Raw genomic sequence first — 27,073 nt, forward strand, 5'->3', positions numbered from 1 at the left:
GAGAGACGGGACAGGGCGCGGCGGGGGCGGGGCCTCTTTCTGAGTGACGGTCACGTCAACCAACAGGAAACGGCTCCTGGCGCTCTGGGGCGGGGGGGAGGCGGGATCACCGCTTGAGTGATGGCCAGAGCAGCCAATGGGAGGTGGTTCCGTGCGCGCCGGGAGCGTCCTGCGGGAGCGGGGCCGGGAGCGGGCCGAGGCCGCGGTGAGCAGCGGGACCGGGCGGGGGCTCCGCCGGGAGGGCGAGCGGGTGGCCCGGGGGTTGGGGCTTCCCGCAGTGGCGGCAGGCTCGGGGCTGCGGGTTCCGAGGGGTCCCCGTGCTCCGGCTGCGGACGGACGGGCGGGCAGCGGCCGGTGCAGCATCTTCCCCGTGTGTGAGGGGCGGAGGAGGCAGGTGCCTGCCCCACCTGCCCGGAGGAGACCCGGCTCGCTCGGGTCGGGGTGGGTTCGTCTCCCGCACTCGTGCGGATGGATGGCTGCGGGGAGGGTGCCGGGCGGGCACACGGGAGGGCCCCGCTGGCTTCTCCCGGTGAGGGCGATGGAGCGTGGGCTGCTCGGGGCTGCCGAGGGTCTCTCCCCCCGGGGCTGCCGAGGGTCTCTCCACTGGGCTGCCGAGGGTCTCTCTCCCCGGGGCTGCCGAGGCCGAGGGTCTCTCCCCCGGGGCTGCCGAGGGTCTCTCCCCGGGGCTGCCGAGGGTCTCTCGCCCCGGGGCTGCCGAGGGTCTCTCCCCCCGGGGCTGCCGAGGGTCTCTCCCCCCGGGGCTGCCGAGGGTCTCTCCCCGGGGCTACCGAGGGTCTCTCCCCGGGGCTGCCCGAGAGCCGGCCTGCTGTAGGTGCAGGTCACACCTCCAGAGGGTCTGTCCCCCCCGCAGCACTCTGGTTCTGTACAGAGCTTTGCACTACTGGGCTGGTTTAGGTCTCACTGGCTGTTTGTGTTTGTTGCATTGAGGTGCGGGGCTGGGTGGTTACAGAGCTCCTTGGGCACGCTGGAGCAGCCTCCCCCTGCCTCCCCCAGCTCGCTGCATGCACACACACCTCAGTTCCAGTGACATGGGAGGGTACCTGGCTGTGACAGAGCCCAGGCACTGGTGCAGCAATTCCTCCTCGCAGCTGGGACTGGCGTCAGCGAGTGATGGAAGTAGAAGTTGCAGGAAAACCTGCCCCTGGAAATGTGTATTTGAGCACTGGTGGCTGGAGGATCTGACCTGGATGTGACCTTGAGTCCTAGTGCTGTCCGTTGCTGCTTAGCAAATATTTTATCTCAGTCTTCTAATTGTAATAATCTAATATGGATATGACTCAGTGGGCAGCTCTGGAACACATTATCTGAATGGTGTCTGAGAGGTTTTCTGGTGCTGCCTTATTCTGCACCCTTTGAACCTCCTGGGGCTGCTGCCTCAGTGCTGCTGAGACATTCCCAAAGGAATGAGAGGTTGGTTGTGGCCCCACACAGCCTGTCTGGGGTGGCCCATGTAAAGCCACACAGGCTTTGTGACTTTCCTTTGGAACCTCACCTCTGATGGTGACACCAAGGAAGTGCTCCAGGATAAGTCATGATTGATTTTTAACTCCATGCCTCATTTCTGGTGTGCAGCTGCAGCATTCCTGGGGCTGGCAGCCAGCCCGGGGTGTAGGGGCTGAGTCAACTGCTGTTGTCAGTATTGCTACTCTGGGCATTCAGATACTGTGAGTCAGGTTAAAAACCCACGACTTTATAAATAGTACATTGTGGGTTCTGTCCATGTGCACCCTGGCGTAGCAGCCTTCAGGGCTTACATGTTGGAAGTGCTTTGGTTTGGGGTATTTTTATATCTTGAGGAAAAACTTGCTTTCAAGAAGTTGAATTTCATCACTTTAGGAAAGGACAGTCAGTAGAGAAGTCTTAGGACCCATGAGGGTCAGACTTAACCTCCTTTTCCTGTGTAATTTGGATTAGCAGCACATTTTCTGTGTCCAGGGGCTGTGGCCATGGATCTGATAAAGCAAACCTGCCTTAGCAGGAGACGCAGCAGCATGGAAGGAGTTAATACCTCGTGGTTAGAGTAGCTTTGTATCGAGATGGAAATGACTAAGCACTCTGCATTCCTGGAGAGTTACTTATTTTGATTTAAAACCATCTTGTTTGGTACTGCCCATGTCTTTGAGGCATCAGCATGGCAGAGCTGTTCAGAGGAGCTTCAGGGTAGTTCTGGAGAGGAACAGGATGGGAGTAGCTGAGAGCTCTGGAAGGGGTCCTTTCCCTCCAGGAACAAGCTGCTGGCTTCCCTAGACTGCACAAGACCAGAAACTGCTTTTTATTTGCCTGCTAACACAGGAGGCTTGGTGACAAAGGCTCTGGGATGGTTTAGGACTGCACAGCTTTCACAAAAGGATTGAGATTGCCTCAGAGCTGCACGAGCTGGTCCAGGCGGTGTTTGTGTTCCCAGGAGCAGGACAAGGTAAGGTGCTGTGTCAGTGCCTCTGTTCTCTCTGTGCCCCTGCTGCAGGGTGCTCGGGGTGCTGGGGGTTCCAGCAGCACAGCTGGTGGGGGGCCTGACCTCAGCACTAGGCAGGGATTTATCCTGGAACAGCAGAGCTGGCAGCTTTCTCTCCTTGGGAATGTGGTTTCAGGAAATGGAATTGTCTCCAGGCTTTGCATGGAAAATGTGTAGTGTGCTCTCTGGATTTCAGGGCTGGAAAAAGAGTCAGAGCTACCTGTCATGTGCTGGGAACGTGCCTTATTTTTCTGCTTTGGGAGCTTCCAAACAACGTGGGTCGGTGAGGCAGTCATTTGGCAGAAATGGGTGATGTTATGTCTAGAAATTATGTCATTTTCCCCCAAACTGCTGCTTCCAGTGAAATAATTCAGTATTCTTAACTAGACACTGATCTTCTCTAAGTCCTGATGCAGTAAGGATGATAAATTTGGCTTCTCTGGAAATACTGGGAAGTGCACTGGGGCCACTGAAGGAGTTTGGAAGGGAGGTCAGGATGGAAGCAGTCACAAGTCTGGTTATTCTGTGACAGGAATGATTTGTACAGTGCTTGATACAAGTGCTGGCTGCCTGACCCAGGTGGTCTCTGCCAGCTCTGTGTCCCTGAACTGTCTTTTAGCCTGTCCTGGACTACATTTAAGAGTTACTTAACTTGGATCACACCACCCCAGTGTGCTCTTTCTTCACCAAAGATCAGTCTCTGCTCTTGCCTGGGCTCACGTGATGAGCTGAGATTAAACACCTGGTTCTTGATAGCAAGCCTGGGCAGGTGAAAAGCTGCATTCCTCTCTTCCTTGGATGGATAGTTTGGAAGAGACAGTCCAGGGAGCAGCACTGAGTGAGAACTTTAGGTTTGTGCTCAGCTCTCCGTGGATCCCATTCCTGCATGTCCAAGGCTGGGTTGGACAGGGCTTGGGGCAACATAGGGCAGTGGAAGGTGTCTCTACCATGGCAGGGGGTGGAAGGAGATGAGCTTTAAGGTTCCTTCCAGTCCAACCCAGCCCAGCCCATTCTGGGGATTCTGGAATTCCATGTGGTGGCCGAGGCTGAGCTTCTCCTCCACGTTTCTCAGGTCCTGGTTGTGCCTTACCATGGGGGCAGGGGTAGAGGGCAGGAGCATTAGGCCATGATTTCAGCCATGGCTTGAGATGAGGAAGCAGAAATGGAGCTGTCTGTCTGTTTGTCTGTTTGTCTGAGGAAGCTGCAGCACAGACAGTTTTTGTTGCAGCCTTCCCAACAAGAGCCATGGCAGGAAGGATGTGGGATGGGCTGGCAGCCAGCAGAGCTGCCCAGCTTGGGCACAGCAAGGGTGGACACACCTGGAAAGCTGTGCAGGGCTACTCAGCCTCCTCTGTGCAGTCATTTGTCCTCATGGATGGTGGTGGGTGTCAGGAAAAGGTTCTTCCCCAGAGGTGCTGGGCAGTGCCCAGGCTCCCCAGGGAATGGGCAGGGCCCTGAGGCTGCCAGAGCTCCAGGAGTGTCCTGTGCAGGGCCAGGAGTTGGACAGGATGATCCTCGTGGTTCCCTTCCAAGTGTATTCCATGATTCTCTGCCAGGCTGCTCCCAGAGGAGCTCACAGCTGGAGCATTTAGGAGAAAACAGCCAGTGCTTTTGGAAACAAAGCAGCTGTGGGCACGGGCTGTGGGTGCAGGTGCTGGACTGTGGATAAACCCAGTCCTGTGGATAAACCCCTGCTCCACCCTGCGGGCTCCTTTGGGCTCTGCTCCCTGTGCCACCCCTGCATCCAGCAGTGCTGGGTTTGAAGGCTTGGCAGGCCCTGGGGGATCCTGGTGTGAAGCTGGGCTGCTGGGGAGGCTGTTTGAGCCCTGTCCCCCCTGGCTGTCCCCAGCAGAGCCTTGTCCTTTGCCAGCCAGGTCCTGGGGAGCATCCTGGAGCTGCAGCAGCTGAGTGGCCCAGCAGAGGGAAGCTGCTTTCCTGTCTGCTAATCAGGGCTGTGCAGACAGGGATTGAGGAAGGATGGCTCTGCTCTGGCTCAGGATGTTTTGGCAACAATGCCTATTTATAGGAGAGGGCAGGGGCCCCTTGCTGCTGTGGGAAGAGGGTCTCCAGTGGCTACGGAAGCACTGAGGACAGGCTGGAATGCTGATGAGGGACAGAGGGCTGATGATGGAGCAAATATCCCCAGCTCAGGGCTTACCCAGATTGTCCAAGTTTATCCCCTTCACTGCTGAGTGGCAGAGTCACCAGCAGCTGTCTGGGACAATGGGTTGAGCAATTCCAGCCTGCAGGAACCCACGCTGTGGAGGCAGGGAGCTGCTTCCCACAGCAACTGTGCTCCTTTGGCAGAGGGGGAGAGTACAGCACAACCCAGGCTTGGTGCCATGTGTGCCCAAACCATCCCTGAACTGCCTGGGAGCCCTGGCATGTCCTTGACCGGTGAGCTTTCTCACTAATGCTGTCAAGTACATCTGCCAAGGCCAGTGTTTTGCTTTTAACTGCACTGCAGATGCCTCTGCCAAGCAGATCAGCAGCTCCAGGGATAACCCTGAGCCCTGGGATTTGAGGTGTGGTCCCAGCAGTGGGCAGGGTGCGGGTCTGCTGTGGTGGGGCCTCTCCACACCCAGCCTGGAGAGTGGGACATGACCCCTTGCCAGGCAGGTTTAAGCTCCCGTGGCTCCCAGCGTGGTTTGCTGCCCATCCCTGGCTCTGCCCACTCTGCCAGGCTGTGGTGACTCAGTGCTGGCCGGGTGTGGTGGCAGTGGCTGTGGAGGACATGTGCCCAGGGTGGCAGTGGCAGCTCCCTGGCTCTGTCAGCTGGAGCCTGAGCACAGGTTCGGTGAGACTGGACCCTGGTCCCACCTGGAGCAGGTCTGGCTGTTTTCTGCAGGGATCCTCTGCTTTTGTGCATGTGTGGAATTCTGCTGTTTCCCTGCCTTTTGCAGGGAGACTGCTTGGTGCCAGGGGAATGGTACCAGGGCCAGTGTGGCCCCTGGCCTGAGCTGAGCACTTGTCTCCTGCGGCAAATGGAGGTTGTTAAATACAGCTGGAGGGTTGGAACTTCTGCAATGGGATAATTGCCCAGAGAAAGGGAGGAAGAAGGCTTGTTAGAGCCTATGGGCTGCTGTCTTCTGTCCAGGATGAGTTTTCACCTGTGCTGGCATATCTGGGAATATTGGGATGCCTTGTGAGCTACACATAGAGCCAAAGGGCTCCAAGGCTGAGGATTCCATACATGAGATGTCTGTATTGAGGCCATGCTGGACCTGCAGGTGCTGGCTCTGTACAGCCACTCCAGTTCTCCCTGGTGATTTCACCTGCATTCCTTGCTGGGTTATCTGGAGGAAGTGTGCTGTATCCCCTGGATTACATGTGTAGGAAGTCTCAAAGAGCACAGCTCCTGCAGGCTCTGCTTGGCTAGGAGAAGCCAGAGTGTTTCTTTAGTATTCCTTCTCTGCTGATCTAAACACGGGGTGATTTTTCACGTGAAGATGAGAACTCACCTGTTTCTTCTGCCTTTTGAAACTTCTCCTGGCTGCAAGCTACAGTCTGGGCATCACTGCCCTCCAGTCTCTTGGAAGGCAAATTTAGGTCAGGTGCTGACAAACAGAGCACCAGGCAGGTTTTCACTTACGCTGTGGAGCAAGAGAACACTTCTGGGAGGAGGATGCACTGCCAGAGTCAGGCTCTTCCCCAGCCACCACAGCTCTTCTGGTCCTGTGTGAAGCAGCAGCTCCTCTCTGGAAAGACAAATGTGGTTTCTTTTTTCTAGAGCTGCCCTGGTGCCTCGTGTGCTGCTGTGTCTCTGCTGAGTGGGGAGCTCAGGTGCCACAGGGATTTATCTCTACTGCCTGAGCATCAGGAGGAGCTGCACTCCTGCAGAAGGGCTGGCTGAGATCCACGCTGCTGTGTTCCTCTGCCATTAAATAATTTCCTTGAGTTTGCATGCCTGGGATCCCTCAGAGTGTTTTGTGCCTGCTGTGTTTGTTTTTTAGGCCGGTGAAGCCCCAGCTCCCTTTGGATGTGTGCACAAACAGCCCCTGTGGGGAGCGAGCTCTGGAAGCCTGTCCCGAGCACGTGTTGGGTGTGATTTGGGGAGGAATGTTCCACAGCAGCTGCCAGGGAGCAGCTGGGACTTTGGGGTGGGGGCATGGCTGGGGTGCCACTGATGGCTCTCGTTTTTGCCCGCAGGTCGGAGCTGCCAGCCCGGACTCTGTGGCACCGCGGGGCACTTGGGAGCGTGGTGCCAGCTTGGATGTGTGCAGCACACAGGAGGACGTGGCCAGGGCTGGCCATGGGCTGTGTGTGAGCCCTCTGGCCCTGCCATGCACCCCGCGGGGGCTGGGGACAGCAGCTTCTCCCGTGTGGCCGTGCAGGGCCAGACCCTGTCCCGCAGCCACTGCCGCAACATCAAGCAGAAGATCTCCCAGTGGGAGGGCAGGGCACGGGGCTGTCCCAGCAAGGACAGGCAGCAGCCTAAGGACTTCGGAGTAAAGTATGATCCCAGCTGTAATGCACTACCCAAAGTGAAGGCAGAATGCACAGAGAACGGCAGAAGGGCTCGGTCCAAAGATCCAAAGAGCCTGGGGTTGGATTTCAGGGAAGATGCACGGAGCTGCTGGCAGACTGGGGGCTGTGGTGGCCCAGCTTCCCGAGCCAAGGAGAAAGGAGAGGGGCAAACAGGCTTCCCAGCCCCAGGGGTGACACTGCCCCCAGGGAACTTCTATACCTCACAAGCTCTGTGGAGGAGAGCAGATCCCTCCCTGCCTGGCAGAACCTCTCCTGTTCCTGGGGACCTCCAGAGGAAGCAAGGCAGCTCTGGCTCCACAGAAAGAGAACTGCAAATCAAAGGAGTGGATACTCTCTGCAGGGCAGAGAGGAGCTTGAGAAACATTTACTCTGAGGTTGAGGGGCAAGAGGAGGAGGCGGCGGCTCCTGATCCACCACCCAAACCCCGCAGGACTTTCCGCTACCTGGAAGAGAAGGGTGCTGGTGGTGGCAGAGATGCCAGTGCCACCAGGGAAGCTCCCCTGCAAAAGCAGTGTGGAAGGGACTTGGTGTCATCTTCCAACAGCCCTGAGAAGAAAATAGCCAGCAGGAGGATCAGAGGGAGAGCCCAGAGGTACATAATCCATCTCTCATGTCTAAAACATTTCCTTAAATCACTTTCTAGATGGGTTTAAGCAGCTTGTTTGGCATGATGTCCTCATGGAGGTGCTACTAGTGATGATGCCTCTTTTCATGGGGAAAGGATGTTCCTGGGTGAAAGTATCCCGCTTTTGCTGCTGACAGCCTTGCAAAGAAGGCTCCAGGTTCCAAACAGAAGTCAGCCCACACCTTAGAACAGAGTGGAGTGGCAGTATGCTAGCCCCAGGAAGAGACCTGCCTGCTGCTTGCCCTCAGCTGCAATTTGGGGGTGGCAGAGTAGCTTTTTCCTGGGGCACTGTGGCTGCTGAGCGTTTGGCTTTTCTGGGAGTGAAAGTTTCTCTTGCTACTTAAGGCTGGAGGCTGTGGATACTGCTCTTGCAGTAGGTTTGGCTGGTTTTCCCTCTTTCCCATACCCTTCTGAGGTGGCTTGATGCAGATCCTGCTCAGAGCTGAGCTGCCTGTGCTAGACTGATGTGCAGAGTACCAGCAGAGATGTGGCCTGAGGCTCTGAAACCTTCCACTGTGGCAAAGTGGGCAGCAACAACCCAATTTTTATGATGATGATGGGCTAAATCCCTGTCAGCTCTTCTGTGGCCTCAGTGCCCAAATTTCAAAATAGTGGCCAAGTGGATGGAAATGCCAACCCACAAAGGCATGAGCACCTTGAGCATGAGTAGGAAAGGCCAATAGGAAGCAGTGCCCTGGTTCTGAGCTGCTGCAAGTCTGCAAAACATGGTTTGGGTTCTTGCCTTTGACAGGATGGTCTGGCCATGCCTGCTTGGAGTGTTCTTGGCCATGGAGCCTCCAGCTCCCTTTCTTACTTATTAAATCTCCCAGAGTAGGTGAGCAGGACTCACTTGGTGTGCTGGCTTTGGCTGGGATAATTTTCTTCTTGGCATCTTGTGTGCTTCTGTGTTTTGGGGTTGTGCTGAAAATACTGGTAACACAGCAGTGTGTGAGCTATGCTCACGCAGAGCTGGGAGGGAACACAGTGGGGACAGATGACCCCAAGGGTGTTCCAGACTCTGTGATGTTGTGCTCAGCAGTAAAAATAGGGGAAGAAGCAGGAAGAGGGGAAATTTGGAGTTTGTGTTCACTGTTACGCATGACGGAGCCCCTGGGTCAAACACTGAGGGAAATAGGGAATGAATCCCTTCTTTTGCTTTCCTTGCTTGTACAGCTTTCCTTTACCTTCCAAACTGTCTTTATCTTGACCCATGCACGTGTTTTCTCTCTTTTACCCTCTGATTCCCACCCCCATCCTATGGGCTGGGAGTGAGGGGCTGAGCTCGACCCTTGGAAACGTGAGCCCAGAGTGGAGCATCCATGTGCTGGATGGTCCCAAGGAGGGCCACACTGTGTTTGGACTGCAGACACCAACTGCAGCAGGTGCCTCTGGAAGAAGTCACACTGGTTTTCCTCTAGGAAATCTTTTGAGTTTGAGGACATCCAGGGCTTCCGCAAGCGGCCGGCGGGCAGTGGCTCCCACAGACCCCGGGAGGAGACAAATGGCACAGCAGGATCCAGGCTGCTCTGCACTCAGTCTGAGGACAACATCTACGAGGACATTATCTGTATGTGCCTCTGCTTCTGGGGGTGCTCTCACCGTGCTTGAGGGTGGCAGTTGTGCTGGGGAGGGAGGAGTGAGGGTGAGGATGCATCGAGGCCCTTTCCGGCTCTGGGGCTTGTAAGGTCTCCCCCATCTGGGGTTCTTTGTTGGTGTTGGTGACACCTGCATGTGAACAGCTTGATTTCAGATGTCATGGGAGGTCACTGGCGTTGGCCTGTGCTAAACTGATTTCTTTATTAGCTCTTGGAATGCTTTGCTCGAGTGTTGCACAGAGATCAGTGTGAACTCTGCCAAAATGAGCTGCTTTGCAATAGAGCTGCTTGCTCTGCAGGGGAAGAAGTGTTTTGTTCTGCCGAGTCCATGTACAGTTTGCCAAGTTGATGGCAGTGGGTCAGAAGGATGGGGTGAGAACCTCATCCAACTTTAAACAAGTCTCTCAGACCCTGTTATTGGCATGCTCTCCCCACTTATACCCCTGGCAAAAATTACAAGGTTTAACCTCCTTTCATAAATCCCCCATCCAATACTTTTTCCAGGTCCTACAAAAGACCATCCTTATGAAGATATCAGAGCACTGCCCTTGCCCCTGTGGAAGGTCCCATCTGTCTGGAAGCTGCCCCCTCCCCGGAGCATCAGCAGGGCTCCCAAGGTAGGGTGGGGGATTAAAGGGTCAGGTGTTTGCAGGATCATTCCCACAAGGGCCCTCCTTTGTGCCCACCCCCAGCCTCACATTCCACACTGCAAGCCATTGGTTTGCCTTATTGTTATATTGCTTTTCATTAATGTAAATACTATATAATGTATAATGAACAGCCACGACAGCTGATTAAGCTGCCAAGGAACAAAAGAGTAGGAAAAAGAGAGATTTGGTGAGATACTTGAGTGAGGAGGTGGGATGGAGAGCTTGGAAGAGGATTTACCAGCTGTAATCTGACTCCTCTGTCTGTGACCTTGGACCAACACTGGATCTCACACTTGACTATCTCTTCTGCTTCTGTTTTCCAGCCTCCCCCAAAACCTGCCTTCCTCAGCCGTAAGTCGCTGGAGCTGAGGCCCTCCCAGACAAGTTTCCAGGGAAAGATGGGGAAGGAGACCTCCCTGCCTGTCACTCTGTCTGAGTGGAAGCTGTTCCGAGCAGTGGAGGCTGCCAGCAGGAGAAAGAACCTGCCCTGGGTGAGATCCAAGTGTGAGACTTCACTTCTTGCCTGGCATTTCAAGCTCTTGCTGCTGTGAGTGGCCACAGAGCTGTGGGCCAGGCAGGTGATTGCTGCTTGGCATTGCTGCTCCAGCCATTCCCTCTCCAAGTGGCAGGGCTGGTGTTTGGGGGTCTGAGTGCCAGTTCTAGCTGGGACAGTGGTGTTTTTGTTGGTCAGGAATCACAGTGGTGTTTTTATGGGTGGACAGAGTGCTCAGTGTTGGCCTGGAGGTCAGGGCTGTGTGTGAACACAAGCCCTTCCTCGTGCTTTGTCACCTAAGCCTTGTTCCCAGTGTTTCCATGGAGTGTTGGTGCTGGATTTGTGCTCTTGGAGAGCTCCTGGGGCAGTTCTGTAATCCTGTGTGGACATGTCCTCTGCTTCCAGTGACTTCCCAGGCTGATCCTTGTGTTCCACTGCAGGGCCTGAGCTGTGGGATAGTTGTGGGGCCCTTGGTTACTTGGAATATTGGCCTGGAGTTCTGGACTGGCACCAGGAACAGCTGTTGCATAGTTTAGGGGTGCAGAGGAACTCTCAGGGATAAGAGCATTTCACAAAGCCTTCATCCAGCTGTCCCTTCTGGCCTCTCCCTCCTGCCTGGCTGTAAAGACAATTATGCTGCTGAGGCCAGAGGGGTGAGGAAGGCTTTTAACCCACCTTCACACAGAGGACTGTTCAGTTTGATGCCTTGGGAAGGTTTCTAGATCCTCCTGTTGGTTACCAGCTCACATCCCTCTGTGACAAAAGGCACCACGTGCTGTAGAAGGGCAGCTGCCACTGTGGTGACACTTTGTGCATGGGACTCAAATTCCAGCTGTGGTAATGAGAAGGATTTCTTTTTGCTGTGGTAAAATCATTTCACTTCAGCAGATCTTTATTTCATCTGAAAATCACGTGTATTTGCTCAGATTGCACAAGACTGAGGTAGAGTTGGGCAGCTGCAAAGGACTTTTCAAACCTTTAAAGTGCTTTGGAGTATCAAGTAACTTCTGTCTGCATTTTTAAACAAACCCTAGGTCTGGAAAATCAGGAAGGAGATGGCAAGATTATAAAAATGCTGTGATGGAGAGTATCTCTCATTTGGAGAGGGAAAATAAAATGTTCTCCAAAAGCAAACCTATTCCAAAAATCTGGTAACAATTTACATGCAGGAAGAGCACTTTACTCTCTTGGCTCATGAGGAATTGAGCCAAGATTGCTTGAGAGGTTAAGAAAAGGACTGGGGTCTTAAAAAGACAAAACCTTTTGCCTAAGAAACACATGGCTGCCTTAAACACACCCAGGGTGGTGACTCAGCTGCACAAAAATCAGGACAGAAATGAAGATCTCCTTGGTAAGGCTGGCTAAAAAGGGAAAGAAGGCAGGTTTGGCAGGAGGAGCACTGCTCTCTGCAGTGGGCTGTTTGTTCCCTGCAGCCTCCTCGTGCTGGGAGGGCTGGCTGAGGCAGAAAATGGGGAGAAATCCATTGGAAAAGGACAGCCTAAGTCTAGATTGCTGATGTGGGGATTAAATGCTTGAGCTGAACAAACAGGTTCTCTTTAATATAGTTCTTTTTATGCTGTATTTGTGATGACAAATGGCTGGGCCTCACCCTCCTGTGTTGAGTTTAATGAATTCTTGAGGCAGGAATGAACTTGACCTGCTCCCTGCATTTAGGGTAAATCCCTTTTGCCATGAAGCGAAAGCCGCCTTTGATGTGGGGAGTCAGGAGCCCCTGGGGCACGGGCAGGTGAGGAGAAAGCACAGAGCAGGCTGTGACAGGGACACAGAAAGTGTCAGGACTTTGGCTTTAGGGCTGTTGTGACCAGTGGAGGGAAGATTGCCAACACAGAGTGTCAAAGTGCTGACCCTTCTTTCGTGTGTGTGGCTTAGTCTGCACTGGGCTGTGCTTTTACCCAACTTTTTTCTTCCACTGGACCAGGTGTGTGGTCCTGCAGCACAGACCCATTGTTCTATCCCACTAGCTGCCTTCATTTGTGCAAAATCACAGAATGGTTTGGGTGGAGAGGCCCTTAAATTCCTCCTCATTCCACCCCCTGCCATGGCCATGGCAGGGCCCACTTCCACTAGAGCAGGGTACTCTGAGTACATCAACCTCTCATTCCAGCAAACAGCTGGGGCAGGACCTGTGCTTGGAGCAGCCTCCCTTGGGCTGTAGGAGACTTGAGCTGACATCAACTACAGCAGCAAACCCCCAAACCAACCCCCAAGCTACAGTGAGAGAGCTCTGCTTTTTCTGGGCTTGGAATGAGTTGGGGTGCTGGGGAGCATGTTCTGAGTCCTCAGTGATGGAGGGTTTGATATGTTCTTTCAAGTGCCTTTGCATAGAAGATGGAGATCTGATGCCAGACAGTTTGTCACTTCTATTTGGGAAGGCAAGTGTGACATTTTTCAGAGTGCTTCTACAGTCTGGTGTCAGCTTGGAGCTGTGCTGACAGGGATCTCTCTCTTGCAGCAGAAATCTGTGCTCATTCTTTATCCACTGAGCTGGGCTAGAAGGGCTCCAGCCTCTGAGCCAGGGTTGCTGCAGGATTTGGGCAGCTTTCCCCAAGTCTTGGATGGTGGCTGTTGGGCTGCTCTCCTGTTGGCACCTGGAGCCTTCTCTGGACCCCCACATTAACCTCTGCTTCTGCTTTGGATTTCAGCTGGTACTAAAAATACAGGAGATCTTTGATTCCAAGCGTGGAAAGAAGAAGGTGAAGCTGCTCAGTCCTGCTGGGAGAGAAGCAGCTCCAGTGAAAGGTACTGGGGTCTCCAGCACCACTGTCTGTGCTCTGAACACCTTGAGTGGCACAATTCCTCTGCCCCTGGCCTGGCACCACCACCTCATGCTGACTCAGCAGTGCAAACCCCACACTTGTGGCTGGGATTGAGCTTTCAGCTCAAGGAACACCTGCCTAACCTAAATTTAACACTGTCACAGGGGAGGGATTCTGAGCCTAGAGAGCTGGGCTGCTGGTTAAAAGTGCTTTTTCAAAAAAGCAGATTAAAGCAAAAATTCTTCAGAAAACCACTTGGCACGAGAACTACCAGTGACTACTGCATTCATTGTCTGTGTGCCTTGTTCTGATTGTGTAGGATCTTTATTTATGATTATCCAGCTCAGGAGCTCTATTAAGCTTTATAGCAGCCTCAACCAACCAGCTGGCTTGTGTTCTCTGCCCATGTTCAGCTGACCTGCAGGTCATTCACTGACACCACTGGCTTGATATCAGCTCTGCTCTTTGCAATTTGCTGTTGTACCACATTTTCCAGCTGCCCTTGGCTGATGCTTTGGGCAGGATTGGTGGGCAGCCCTGAGGGATGTTGATCTGACGAGTCTCACGTTTTCTCTCTTTCCCAACTTTGGGTGTTGCCCATCTTCCTTCTGCATGGCTAATAAGTGAAAACTATGTGTGTTTCAGGTGAAACCAGTGGGAATGAAAGCGATACGGAAAATCAGCCCAAAAGTGAGTGAATCACAGGGGCTGGTCCTCTCCCACAGCACTGCACCTTTGGCTCAGGCCCTGCTGAGATGAGCTGACGTGTGGGGATCTGCTGAGACAGGGCCAGGGAGCCTCTCAGAGCCACATGGCCAAGTCTGGACACAGTTGCTGTGACAAGCCAACCTCTGGTTCTGCCCTGTCCCCTGAGCCCTTGAGATAATGCCATTAATCTGCCAGTCAGCAGAAGCAGAGTAATTTTTGGGTTGGTAGGAGGTTGTTCCTGATCACCTTTGCTGCTGCTTGAGGTTATTTCCCTCCCGATTCCTTCCCTTGGTTCTGTTTTATGTAATGCTGTGAAATGTCCTTTCCTCTGGGGAGAATTCACCTGGGTATTTGTCTTGTTCCAATGCCCTGAGCTGGATCATAGACCCAAACTCTAGACCTGAAACACCTACTTGGTTTTAGCTGGTTAAACAGAAGGATATGGCACAGGGTGCCCAAGAAGCTGTGACTGCCCCTGGATCCCTGGAAATGTCCAAGGCCAGGTTGGACAGGGCTTGGAGCACCCTGGGATGGTGGAAGGTGTCCCTGCCCATGGCAGGGAGTGGTACTGGATGAGCTTTGAGGTCCCTTCAACCCAAACCATTCAAGGATTCTATGAATTCTATGATTTTATTTTAGGTGTTTCATTTTCTTGGAGGGAAACATTCAAAAGGCTTTAACTTGGAACAAAAAGTGAAGTTCCGTTTCTTTATGTTAAGGAGAGTAATGGAGAGTGAAGAATCTCAGCAGAAATAATTGAGTTTTTTTCAGAAAGACTGAGTCACTGCCTGATGGAAGAGTTGTTTGAGAGTGTCTAGAATGTGTCACAGTGGCTGGGCCACAGGAATTCCTGACGTCAGAGGGCCCTGCCTGTGCCTGTGAATCTGTGCTGCCTGTCAGGACAGCCCAGCCTGGGGCTGCCTTGGCCAGGGAGCTGCTGCCTCTGCCTCTCCTGAGTTGGTGTTTGGAGTGGCTCCCTGAGTCTTGGCAGTTCCTGGTGCAGCTGGCCTTCACTCCCTGGTAGCCTCTTGTGCCACTCTGAGATGTGTAAGAACATCAGGGCAGCAGGAGAAATTTCACTGTCTTTCAGGGGGGATTTTCAGAGCTGCAGATTTGCAGGATTCTGGATTTACAGGCCAGTGCTCCCAGTCTGAATTACAGAATCCTGGAATTGTTAAGGTTGGGAAAGACCTCAAGGCCATCAAGTCCAGTCATCAACCCAATACCACCACCATGCTCACCACTAAACCACATCCTCAAGTGCCACATCCACACATTTTTTAAACACCTCCAAGGATGATGAGTCAACCACTGCCCTGGGCAGCTTGCTCCAATGATAACAACCATTCCAGTGAAGAAATTGTCCCTAATATCCAATCTGATCCTCTTCCAGTGGAATCTGCTATTTCCTCTCCTCCTGTCACTTGTTCACTGGGGGAAGATCAGCTCTGTGCATGAGGAGCTGACACAGGTTCATATCCCATGGGGGGAGAATTTGAATGTTGTGGAAATCCACCCATCCCTTTTCCCCCTCTGATGGCACTGCTGAATCCTCTTCTGTGCCCTGTAGGAGTGTGGCAGTGCCAGCCACAGGCTGGTTTGGTTTCGAAGACCACCCTAATTTGTGGGGTGGCTTCGTGTGGTGGAAAAATCTCTCCTCCAACCCGAGCTTCCCAAGAAAGGCTCAGTATTCTTCTGTTGTTGGGTCTCAAGGCAGTTTATTGCAAGTTATCTAAAAGATTTTCTTCTCGGGCTGCTGTGGTTTGCTCACAGCTCAGGCAGAGGCACACACACACCCTGACATCCTCTCTGACCCCGACTGCTTCTTCTCTCCCGCCCAGGGCTGCTGCTGTCTTTTATATGTACATTACGTGTGACATGGTTACAGTTTTCCCCAATGCCTATTACCTATATTAAATGGTGATTTTCTATCTTTTATATGGTACATTACGTGTTACATGTTTGCAGTTTTTCCCAATGCCTATTACCTATATTAAATGGTGAATTTCTATCTTTTATATGGTACATTACGTGTTACATGGTTACAGTTTTCCCCAATGCCTATTACCTATATTAAATGGTGATTTTCTACTCTAAACCAATCTGTGAGTGCCAACATCACCAAGAACATGGAGGTGAGGAAGAAGAAAGAGGGAGGACAGGGCAGGCCCAAATCCCTGCATCTTAAACCCTCTGACCCCCATGTACAAAACCAAAACCCCCCTGTACAGCACTCAAAAATTCTTTCCTTTACTTTGTGACTACTTCTACTCTAATATCTAAACTTTTGTGACTTCTTGTTCTTCCTGCAAGGTTGGTAAATCATTCCATGGCTCAAACCCAAAATCCCAGCTGTTTCCAGCTGCCTGCCAGGGTCTCAAATGCTTCTGACCGGGGCCTGGAACCTCCAAAAATGTCTGAGGGACGTTTTGAGTTCCCACAGTTTGGGATTTATTTCTCTCCCCAGGTCGCCACAGGTGCCTGAGGCGCTCGGCCTCCAAGAGGAACCCACACTACCAGACCTTGGAGAGGGATCTCATTGAGCTCCAGGAGCAGCGGCTGTTCGAGCTCTTCGTGGTGGTGTCCCTGCACAAGAAGGCATCTGAGGTCACCTACACACCACACATCATCCAGCAGTTCCCCAGCAAGGTAGGAGCTGTGTGGGAACCTAATGCTTTTTCTCTTTAAGCTTGGTCATATAAAGTCTTAGAGACAAGCATTATACTTTTGATAGTTTAGCTACTTTAGGTGGCATAAAAGATGCAGGATGACTCTTGTGACAGTGTTGGAAACAAAAAAGTTTTAATAAAAGGCAAAATAAAAAAGCTTTTTACAGATGAAAACCGAGCTAGGGCAAGAGGTTCTTGCTCCTGCTGAAATACTTCACAAAAGTCATTTACTTCTTTGGTTCTCTTCTTTTTCTAGTGAATTGCTTAGGCTGGACATTTTGGCTTCTGTTTAATTAGCTATCTTTAAGTTTGAGGTCAAGTCTCTAAGGTCTTATGAGGTGTCTTTTAACCAAATTGAGGAGAGAAACTTTTGGGCTTTTGTCTTTTTTAAGGAGACAAAGGGGAACTTATTTACTCCGTCAACAAGGGGCACATTCCTACAGGAGCCTGCCCTGGGAGCTGCTCAGCTCTGTTTCCCCTCCTGAACTACTCTGGTCAGGACCTGGGCTTGGAATGTGAGGCACCTTGCTCTGTCACACACCTAATGAGTGGTGTCAGGAGGTTGTTGAATATGTGTCTTGATAATGAGTTTATTGTGTTTTTTGAACTGCTTTTTTCCTACTTAATTCAAATTTTTATTAAGCCATGGGGTATTTGATACCAGCTAAAGGAGACGAAGGAGTGCAGAGCTCTGTCCCAAAGCTGGCAGGAACTTCATCCTGGCAGTCTGTCCCTTACAAACAATGAGTGAAGCACTGATGGTGCTCAGGAACTGGAATCCCAGGGCTTTTATGCTTATATGTACTGTTTTGAGAAAGAATAATAAAAAAATGGCAAAGCTGTTTGTACAAGCCCCCAAAACCAGGAGAGCTGTGGAAGCTGAAGCTAAACCAAATCCTTTGAAATAAGCTGTTCAGCCAAATGGGTGACAAAACCTGTGTGTGACTGAATTATAGCTCAGTGAACTAAGTTGGGAAGCTGAGAGGGAGCCTTGATGTTTCTGTGGTACCAGATTGAGATGAATATTCAGTTGTCAGTGTCTTGATGCCTTCCACTGCAAACAGAACAGAGCAATTCTGGCTATGCCATCAGAAAGCCAGGAATGATTGAGGACTCTGCATTCATCCACACAGAGGAGATGTCAGATCCATTCAGGGAGGTTGTGTGGGAACCCAGCAGATCCCATAGTGTCCCAAAGGATTTGTGTGCAAATAACTCCAAGTGTCTTAAGTGTGTAAATGCCTTGGGTTCACAAGATGAATAAGGAACTACAGCAGAAAGAGTGCACAGTGTTAATTTAATGGGTAAAACTGAACACACCCAAATAAAACTTACTAAAAGTGAGACTTTAGAGTGTTGGGAGGAAGAAAGGAGTGAAGCAGATTTGGCTTTTCCCTGGTGCAGCCTCTCAGTCTGTCCATTGCCTTTGGGAAGGGCACGGCAGGCTTCCCCTTCTGCTCTTTACTGGCTTTTATAAAGGCACTGACACAAAAAAAAATATTTTCAAATTTATTTATCTTCTGCTCAAGGGAAAGTGTTTTGGTGAGTGACTTAGATGGGACAGTGGGTCAGATTGGGTGTCTCCCTTCTAATATTAGCTTTGCTTCCAAGTAATCTGCTGTCACCCTCTGCTTTGGGCAGTGTGCCCAAGGACATCTAAGCTTTTGTACAAGTGTCACTCTGTGAAAATGCTGTTCTGTTTTCCTAACACTTTGTGCTGTCACAGCTTGGGGTACTGGAATAGCCTGGATGTGCTGAGTGCCTAAAATCAACTTCATGCAATAAACTTTCCACTTCTCAGGGGCATTTCCTACTTAAATGTGTAAAATTTCCTTACATTTCTTATGGAACCTCTTATCTAAACACCTTTCTTTTGCCTTTTCTGGGCAGTTTTGGGCATGGAAAATGTCCTGGAGTCCTTGAGGGATTTGATTTGAACCCACGTGTGGTGTGGCTGGAACATATGATTCAGGGTTGCACTTCAGTTATGAGTGATCTGCACATCAAAAGCTGAACACATTCCTGTTCCTAATAGTATTTTCAAGTCTCCTAGAAGTAGAACCAAGGCAGGCTGACCCAGCCATCATTTTGGGGCTCATTTCTACATTTTCCAATAAACCTAGCCATGCTTGTAGATCCTTACTCTGTCCTTACCAAGCTGGGCCATTTTACAAAGGTCCAGTCAGTAGGAAAAATGCAAGAGGGGACTGGGAATCTGCTAATGATCAGAGCATGTTCTCCTCTACCTGTGCATTAGCAATGGGATGGATCAGCCTTTGGAAGTGTCAGGAAGATGCTTTCTGTATTTTAAATGCTGCAGCTATGCACTAACTTCAGTGACTTGAAATGCATCTGTTACCCCTCCAGCCTGAACATCCCTTCAGACCATCAAAGGATACTGAAGAGAGGCTAAAGGTCATTCCCAAATTCTGCTTTCCAGATCCCAAAGACTGGTTCCCTTCATCAGACCTTCAAAGGTAAAGATTTGGTTTTGGAAACTTGTGACTGAAACAGGCAATGCTGAAAGCTTTGGACTGTGCCAGAGGAGCTGCAGCCAGAGCAGGGGAAGAGGGGAAAGGATCCAGGAAATCCCTGTGGTAGGAGGCAGGATGAGGTATGGAGCTGGGCTAGAGGGCTGCTGCTGCCTTTCCTGTAAGCAGGAGGAATTTGTCCAGGGCCAGCTGCTAGGGCTGGAAGTGCTTCTGCTCCTTGGCTGAATGGGGAAGCAGCTGTGAAGGAGGAGAGCTAGAAAAGCTCAGTGAGAGGAGCTGGGAAGGAGGAGAGATGGAAAAGCTCAGTGAGGAGCAGCTGTGAAGGAGGAGAGCTAGAAAAGCTCAGTGAGAGGAGCTGGGAAGGAGGAGAGCTGGAAAAGCTCAGTGAGAGGAGCTGGGAAGGAAGAGAGCTGGAAAAGTTCTGTGAGAGCATCTGAGAAGGGGGAGAGATGGAAAAGCACAGTGAGAGGAGCTGGGAAGGGGGAGAGATGGAAAAGTTTATGGATTGCAAGTTTTTACCCTGAACAGATCCCAGAGTCTTTCTAATCATGCCTTGGCCCTGACAGCATGACCAGGAGTTTGTGTGTTTTGTCAGTCTCTCCCCCTGAGCTGTGTGGTGAATTTAACCCTGACTCTGCCTTGTTCCTCAGTGAAACCTTTTCCTTTGTGCTGACGGGGGAGGACGGCAGCCGCTGGTTCGGGTACTGCAGGAAGCTCCTGGTGAGCATCTCTGGGAGGGCTGGGGGTACAGGGAGCACTGTCTGAGCACTGTCAGGACATGACTCAGGGCTGCTTTTCCATGTGGGCTACCCATCCTGTGCTGCTGGGGTGGTGCCAGCCCTTGGGATGCAGAAGGGAGGGTCACGATGGTGCTCAGAAACAGCCAAATGGGCTCTGGGCATGAAGCAGCTCCTGGAACTGGGTGTTCCTCAAGAACCTTCGTAGTCATCAGTGTAGGGGGCCTGCAGCAGAAGGAATTCTGCAGATCAGCTGCAGTGTGGGTGCTGGGTTGTTCCTTGCCCCCCTGTTCTCAGCAGAGCTTGCTGTTGCCTTTCAGCCAGAAGGGAAAGGGAAGCGCCTGCCCGAGGTGTACTGCATCGTGAGCCGCCTGGGCTGCTTCAACCTCTTCTCCAAGGTGAGCTGGCACAGCCTGTTCCTGAGCCCTGACAGCCTGCAGGCTCCACAGAGTGACTGGATCTTCTGTCAGGCTTAGTGATTGCAGCTCATCCCAGGAGAGTGGCGCTTCCTCTCTGTCTTTGCTTGGAGCAGGGAAATAAAATCAGCAGGTGCTGAGCCTTGTCAGCCAATGCACAAATCCTTCAGCAATTACTGCCAGGAAGGGCCTTCTTATACCTGGTGTTACTGAGGGTGCCCCTGTCACTGCAGGCCTCCAGCTGGATAATAATTAGCATTGACTCCATGATTGCAGAGGGCTGATCAATTGCTTTTTTATATCATCTTATACTATATTATTCTATCCTTATTAAGAAACTCAGTAACCCTTAGAGCCAGTCCAATACAGCTTTGACCTAATTGGTCAATCCATCCGAGCACTGTCTAATGTCTAATTAAGAAATCACCCTTTAGTAAACAAATCTCCATGACACATTCCACATGGGCACAACAGCAGGTGCAACAAGTGGAGATAAGAATTGTTTCTCATTGTTTTCTCTGATCTTCTCCCAGCCTTCCCCAGACAGTGCCTGGGAAAGTCTGTGCCTGCTCTCTGTGGCCAGAGAACTGCTGCCACAGTGCCCCTTCATCCTCTTTGTGCCCCTTCATCCTCTTCTTCTGTGACTTGGAAATAGAAAATCAGTTTGGGACAAGGTTGGATCTCCCCTGTTTTTTTGTAGCACCATGAGGAGAGGAGATAAGGAGGTGAAGACTAGGGAAAGCTGCTGCAGATAAAGAGCAGTTATTGCAACAGAGTACAGGGACAAGCTTTGATGAAAGATGGTTCTGGTTGTTGGAGCACAGAGTTTCTAGAACAGCATTGTAGGGAGGTTTCTTGGGGAGGGGGATGGGTGTTCCTCCTCTTAACTCCTCTAAGTAATGAGAATGTGATTACTACATAGAAGACATTTCCTTCCAGTAGGAGGAGAGTGGAGAGTTGTGCTGACAGGAAGCTGTTCCTGTTTGACCATTCAGACATTTGGGATGAATTTCACAGGGGTCCCAAGCGAGGTGGGAGAGGGCAGTGGGTCTGTGTGAAGCCTTCTCCGTGGGAATGCTCTGATGGGTTCTCCCCTCTGCTCAGCAGCAGCAGTGACCCAAGGCTGTGTTTCCCTGCAGATCCTGGATGAGGTGGAGAAGAGGCGGGAGATGTCCCCAGCGCTGGTGCACCCCTTCATGCGCAGCGTGATGGAGGCGCCGTTCCCCGCCCCGGGCCGCACCATCACCGTCAGGAGCTTCCTGCCAGGAGCAGGAGATGAGGTAACACGGGTCACGGTGAGCTGCCTGCTCTCTCTTCAGTCTCTGGGGCACAGAGGCTCTTTGCAAACTGCACAGTGGTGCCTGGAAGTAATTAGTGTGAAGAAAACGTCCTGAAGTTTTAAGGGAGGCTGTCCCAGAGATGTGTTTGCTGTGGAATCTGCTGCCATGGAAGTGATTCTCTGCTTCTTAATGAAGAGCTTCTGGGGCACTCTTCTGTGCTGCCCCATGCCAGCTGTCTAGGTCAAGGGATTCTCTGTAGAATCATGGATTCAGAGAGTATCCTGAGCTGGAAAGGACCCACAAGGATCATTGAGTCCAACTCCTGACACCCCAGCAATCCCACCCTGTGCATCCCTGGAGCATTGCCCAAACCCTCCTGGAGCTCTGGCAGCCTTGGGGCTGTGCCCATTCCCTGGGGAGCCTGGGCAGTGCCCAGCACCCTCTGGGGGAGGAATCTTTCCCTGATACCCAAGCTAAACTCCCCTGGCACAGCTCCAGCCCTTCCCTGGGTCCTGCCTCTGGTCCTGTCCCTTGGGAGGAGCTGCTGAGCTCTGACCTCAGGCTGAGCTCCTTGCTCTGGGCTGCTCCCCCAGCTCTCCCCGTCTCTGTGTGCTCTCAGGTGATGGAGCTGTGCCGCCCCTTGGACTCCAGGCTGGAGCACGTTGACTTTGAGTGCCTCTTGCAGTGTCTGAGTGTCTCCCACACCATCCGGGTCTTTGCCTCTCTCCTGCTGGAAAGGAGGGTCATCTTTGTGGCCGACAACTTAAGGTAAGAGATAGGTCTGAGTAGCTCTTCCTGACGGATGCCATCACTGGATGTTATTGTTTCTTCTGCATTTGGACCTGTCCCATGTGCAAGCTTGTCTAGTTTTGCAGTTCCAGTTGAAAACCTTCTGCACTCCCCACACAGCATGTGCATGCCTAGAATTGGGAGCATGCTGTTTACACAAGAGGAGATAAGGGAATGTTTCCTTTCTGCTTCTTTAGCCTGGTTTGATGGTGGTTTTAGCTCCCCATAACTGAGTTCAGAAGTGGGTGCTTGGGGCCTCTGCTGATGCACAGACTGCCCTGAAGGAGACACTGACCACCCTCCCTGTGCTTCTCCCACCTCTCCAGCACTCTGTCTAAATGTGGGCACGCTGCAGTGGCAACACTTTACCCCTTCACCTGGCAGCACACCTACATCCCTGTCCTGCCAGCTTCCATGATCGACATCGTGTGCTCTCCGACCCCATTCCTCATTGGCATCCTCTCCTGCTGCCTGCCACAGCTCTCGGACCTGCCCATAGAGGAGGTGAGGATTTGCGAGGCACAGACAATGTCAGTGGGATGAGGTTGACCTCTCTGGAATAATCTCTGGATTCTGTCTGAGTATAAGCTCTCAGAGTTCTCTGAGGTGCTTGGTGAATTTGCCAGATAAATGTCAGGTTATTCCGGCATTGTCAAAAATATTCACTGTTCTCAGAGGCAGACTGCACCTATGCAAAACTTGTGTTTTGTGTGTGACAGCCCTATTTAAAAAAACATCCCACATCTAAAAAAACAAATTAAAAACCTGGGTTTTCTTACTATACAGCAACATACCTGGTTATGAGTCAGTGTGTTTTCTATGTTTCCCCAGGTTCTGATTGTTGATCTTTGTGCTGACAAGTTCTTGCAAGAGGTGAGTGAAATAACAATACCAGTAACTCATGGGTTTATGCCAGGAAAAGGCATTGATGAAAGAAAATAATAAAAAGAAATCAGGAGAAACTGGTGTTCATATGGAGACTCCAGTGGCTGAAGAAATACCTTGTAATCATTTTGAACTGACAGAGAAGGGAACAGGTTTACAAATCCTTGTTGCATGGTTAAGGTTGCATGAGGTGGAGAGCTCTGCAAAGCCAAAGATGCTGCTTGTCTGAGCTGAGTTTTTAAACTCACTTGGTTTCTTAGGTGAAGGGGATCCCTGAGATTCTCTGCTGCTTTTTGTCTGTCTCTCCCTGTTCTGTACAGCACTTTCTCCTCTCTCACCCTGCTGGGGGGTGTTTTGTTGGTTTGGGTTCTTGTTTTTCCCAGGAGTGACAGTCTAGGGACCAAATGATCACAGTTCACTTGGAGTTCTCTGCTGAACTTCCCCAAAAGTGCTTCTGCATCCCCAGACAAGTAGCTATAAAAATACAGGAGATTTTATTACTAGTTCAGGATATTTGCTTCTCCTTTTCCTTGCCTCACTGTTCTGTTTTGCATTGCAGCCTGCAACTGGAGAAAGGTATTAAAGGAATGGGGGATTTTTTAAAACCATATTATTGAGAACTGTCATATTTTCTCAACAGACTTTTATTGGTTTTGTGTGTTTTACTGGTGAAATAAGCCTGAGTCTGTGTGGTGGTCAGTTGTGTGTGTGACGCTAATAAAATCTACTTGGGGCATGCTGAGCAAATGTGTTTAATTCCTGTGGCTGCAAGAGAAATATATTGTCTCCCTTAAGATATATCACAGAATAACTCCTCTCTAACTGCTTTAGGCATGATATGAATATTTCTAATCAACCCCCTGGTTCTCCTGCTGATGCGAGTAACACAAAAGTCCTTGGCTGTTTCTGTCTGTAGGTATCAGATGAGGATGAAATCCTGCCCCATAAACTCCAGGCTGCACTTGTACAAATCCTGGAAGAACGGAGTGAAATCCTGTCACACGAGCAGAGTGACACACAAGGTACTTTCTGTGGAAAAAGTTTCTAGGGAAAAATGTTTTCCTATTAGCAGATCTCTACCATGGAGTTGATAAAAATGAGCAAATTGAAATAAAGGCTAAGAAGTGACACTTGAGCTGTTTCCCTGTGATCTTGCTGAGAACTTGTTGTGAATGTCTGAGAAGTTTGGTGTGCTGACAGTTCCTCTTTTCACAATCAGTGTGTGCAGAACTGTGCTTTCCTTTGGGCCAACAGCATCAGTTCCATTGTGCTTTGAATTTAATTGTATCCAGTTGTATTTTTCTAAGTGGCAGAGACAATGTTTTTCTCAGTGAATGTAGCAAATTTCTGTATTTTAGAGGGTAATCGCGCCGATCATTTTCAAAGTTGAACTGCTTTATACATGATTCATCAGATAAGGAAGTGTGAGAAACTTAAAAAGCTCTGAGTGGCTTGAGAGAATGGCACCAACAAATTATATAATTCCATAAAAACAAAGTTTGTTTTCCAGAGAGTTTGTCTTTTGTAGTTTGCCTAATTTTTGAAGAGAATTAAACTTAGCCTGTTACAAGCTGACAGCTCGTTACACACCAGATGTGTGACAGGGACAATGAAATTATGGATGTTTTAAATTCTGGAAAAGCTTTAGAACCAAACCTGTCCCAGCTGCAGCAGAAAGTTGACACTGGGAAATTGAATATTTGAGCTGAGACTTCTTTGATACCAATCACCTGCAATCTCCTAGTCTGAGACAGACAGCACAAAAAGTGACTGAGCTCTCTGAAAAAGCCACTCCTCCTTTAGGAGAGTGTCACATTAAGCCCTGTGCTGACCCAGAGATGGGGCAACTGAGAGGTGTTTTAAAAACTTTTATTCCATTCTCAGTCTCATGTGAAGGGTGAGATAATGCAGTGTTATAATTCACACCCTCACAATCAGAAATTAACTATTTCCTAATTACAATACATTATAAATGTTTCTTGGCCTATCAGCTTTTGGAGAGTGTCCCTGTTGAGTCAGGAACGGGTAATAAGTGACACAGACTCTAGGTCAGAAGGCTAATAACCACTTTATTAAAAACCCATTCCTTTTTATACTCTGTTTCTCTACAGGTGGACCTGATTGGTCCTTTAATTAAAACACATCACCATTGGCTAATTAAGAACCCACCCTTTTGGTAAACATCTTATGAGGAAAACAACTCATTACAAAACACCACCTATGGATTGTTTTAATTCTTTCTCTCCAGCTCCCTCAGACCAATTCATGGGAAAGCTTATCTAGTGTTGGAACCCTGGATGCTGAGAATTTTAAATTTTCTGTGCTGAAAGGCACAGACCTGCAAGAGAGCACTGCATTGACCTGAGGCTGTGGGGAAGGCTTCCAAAATTAATTAGCAGCACTGGGATTATGGGTGTGGAGTTTGTTGGAAGTGTGGAATGTCACAGGGTGGAAAACTTAGAGTTTGGGGTTTTAGAATATAGAAATAAATATGAATCAAGATGGAGGTTTTAGAGCTGAGGCAGGTTGTTTTTCACCTTCTTCTTCCTTCTTCTCCATGGGTTTGGGTGGTGGTTTGTAATTGGACAGAGTAGTCCACAGTGCAGGCTTCAAGGGATCAGTTATTGGGTTAAAAAAGAAAATAATTTAGCTGTCATTTCTTAATTGGATAGTTTAGCCTCAAAAGACCTTGTAACGAGAGATAGTTGGCCATTTTGTGCCTGGTTAATGAAAGACTGCAGAACTCACTGCTGTGAGACTGGAACATTGATAGGAAATTATAAACACCTGAGTCTGAACATGAAATACCATCTGAAGTGCCTTCAATCCTGACCCAAATAGAGGTAGAAAAAGGAAGCAGAAAACCTACAATCTAGCTTTCTCTCTCTCTGACCAGATTGTCACCTTGTCTTGGTTTGGAAAGACAGGTGTTTGCTCAGAAAGGCAGGAGCACCCCCTGAAATGAAAAAAAAAAAAAACAAAAACATGTAAACCCCCTCTCTCTGAATTGTTATCAATTTGAAATTAAAGGGGCTCTCAGGCAAAGATATGGGAGCAGGAATAACAGTTCTTTTATTAAGGAAGAAAATAAAAAGACAAAATAAACAATGCAGTGAACCAAAACAACACTGGCAGAGTCAGAACACAACCTGACACCCTGTTGGTCAGGGTGTTGGCTGCAGTCCAATTGGGAATTATGGCTGCAGTCCTCCTGGAGTGGCAGGTGTGGTTCTGTTGGAGCAGTGTTCCTGTATGAAAGGGTGTAGTTCCACAGAAGGGTGTAGTTCCTGTAGAAAAAGATGTAGTTCCTGAAGAAAAGGGTGCAGTTCCTGTAGAAAAAGGTTTAGTTTTCCTCTGAAGAGGCAGCTGTTTCTCTGGGTAATCCAGTGCAGGAAAAGCCATAATGGTGTTCCAGAAACTCAAGATTATATCCAGGTAGAAATGCTCCCTCCGGGTGGAGCATCTCATAATGGGATGCTGTAACTTTTATCAGTCGTGGTGTGACATTCAGTAGCTCGTTATCAGCAGATGACTCCCCTGAGAAAGGACTGGTTGTGGAAGAGATAAAGAAAACTGCCCAATTAACAGAAGACAACTGCCTCACCTCTAACAGACAACAACTGAATGCATCTTGCCTCGCAATCTATGACACACATCCTCAGGAGAGGAATGACCAAAGTGACAAATGTCCTCCCCACAGGTGCCACGACCCTGAACTCCCTGGTCTCGGAGGCTTTTGTGCAGTTCTTCGTGGAGATCGTGGGGCACTACTCCCTGCACATGAACGTGACGGAGCAGGGCCAGCGCGTGTTCCAGCGCGAGCCCTTCCGCAAGTCGCACGGCTCGCGCACCGTGCGCCACTTCCTGCACTGCTTCATGGAGACGCAGATGTTCGCCGGCTTCATCCAGGACCGCGAGCTCAGCAAGAGCCTGGCCAAAGGTGATGCCCTGGGAAAGAGCTGGGCAGTGACGCTGTCGAGGCAGGATGGGAATGAA

The 27,073-nt window shown here is 50.4% G+C and overlaps 1 protein-coding gene across 1 annotated transcript in view; it reads left to right on the plus strand.

The window, feature by feature from the left end:
* The first annotated feature begins 129 nt into the window (after positions 1-129).
* The window catches only part of DENND2C (DENN domain containing 2C), a 28,992-nt gene continuing 2,048 nt past the window's right edge, over positions 130-27,073 (plus strand). Inside the window, 18 exon segments of the mRNA XM_021535293.2 lie at positions 130-205; positions 6,623-6,746; positions 6,749-7,553; positions 9,005-9,153; positions 9,686-9,798; positions 10,155-10,322; positions 12,988-13,084; positions 13,747-13,791; positions 16,277-16,458; positions 18,846-18,955; positions 19,621-19,690; positions 20,028-20,105; positions 21,263-21,403; positions 22,023-22,171; positions 22,519-22,696; positions 23,024-23,065; positions 23,994-24,099; positions 26,778-27,017. Coding sequence (XP_021390968.2) covers positions 137-205; positions 6,623-6,746; positions 6,749-7,553; positions 9,005-9,153; positions 9,686-9,798; positions 10,155-10,322; positions 12,988-13,084; positions 13,747-13,791; positions 16,277-16,458; positions 18,846-18,955; positions 19,621-19,690; positions 20,028-20,105; positions 21,263-21,403; positions 22,023-22,171; positions 22,519-22,696; positions 23,024-23,065; positions 23,994-24,099; positions 26,778-27,017 — 2,866 coding nt within the window. The 5' untranslated portion in view covers positions 130-136.

The sequence above is a fragment of the Lonchura striata genome, chromosome 30, assembly GCF_046129695.1.
Source record: "Lonchura striata isolate bLonStr1 chromosome 30, bLonStr1.mat, whole genome shotgun sequence".
Taxonomy (NCBI): domain Eukaryota; kingdom Metazoa; phylum Chordata; class Aves; order Passeriformes; family Estrildidae; genus Lonchura; species Lonchura striata.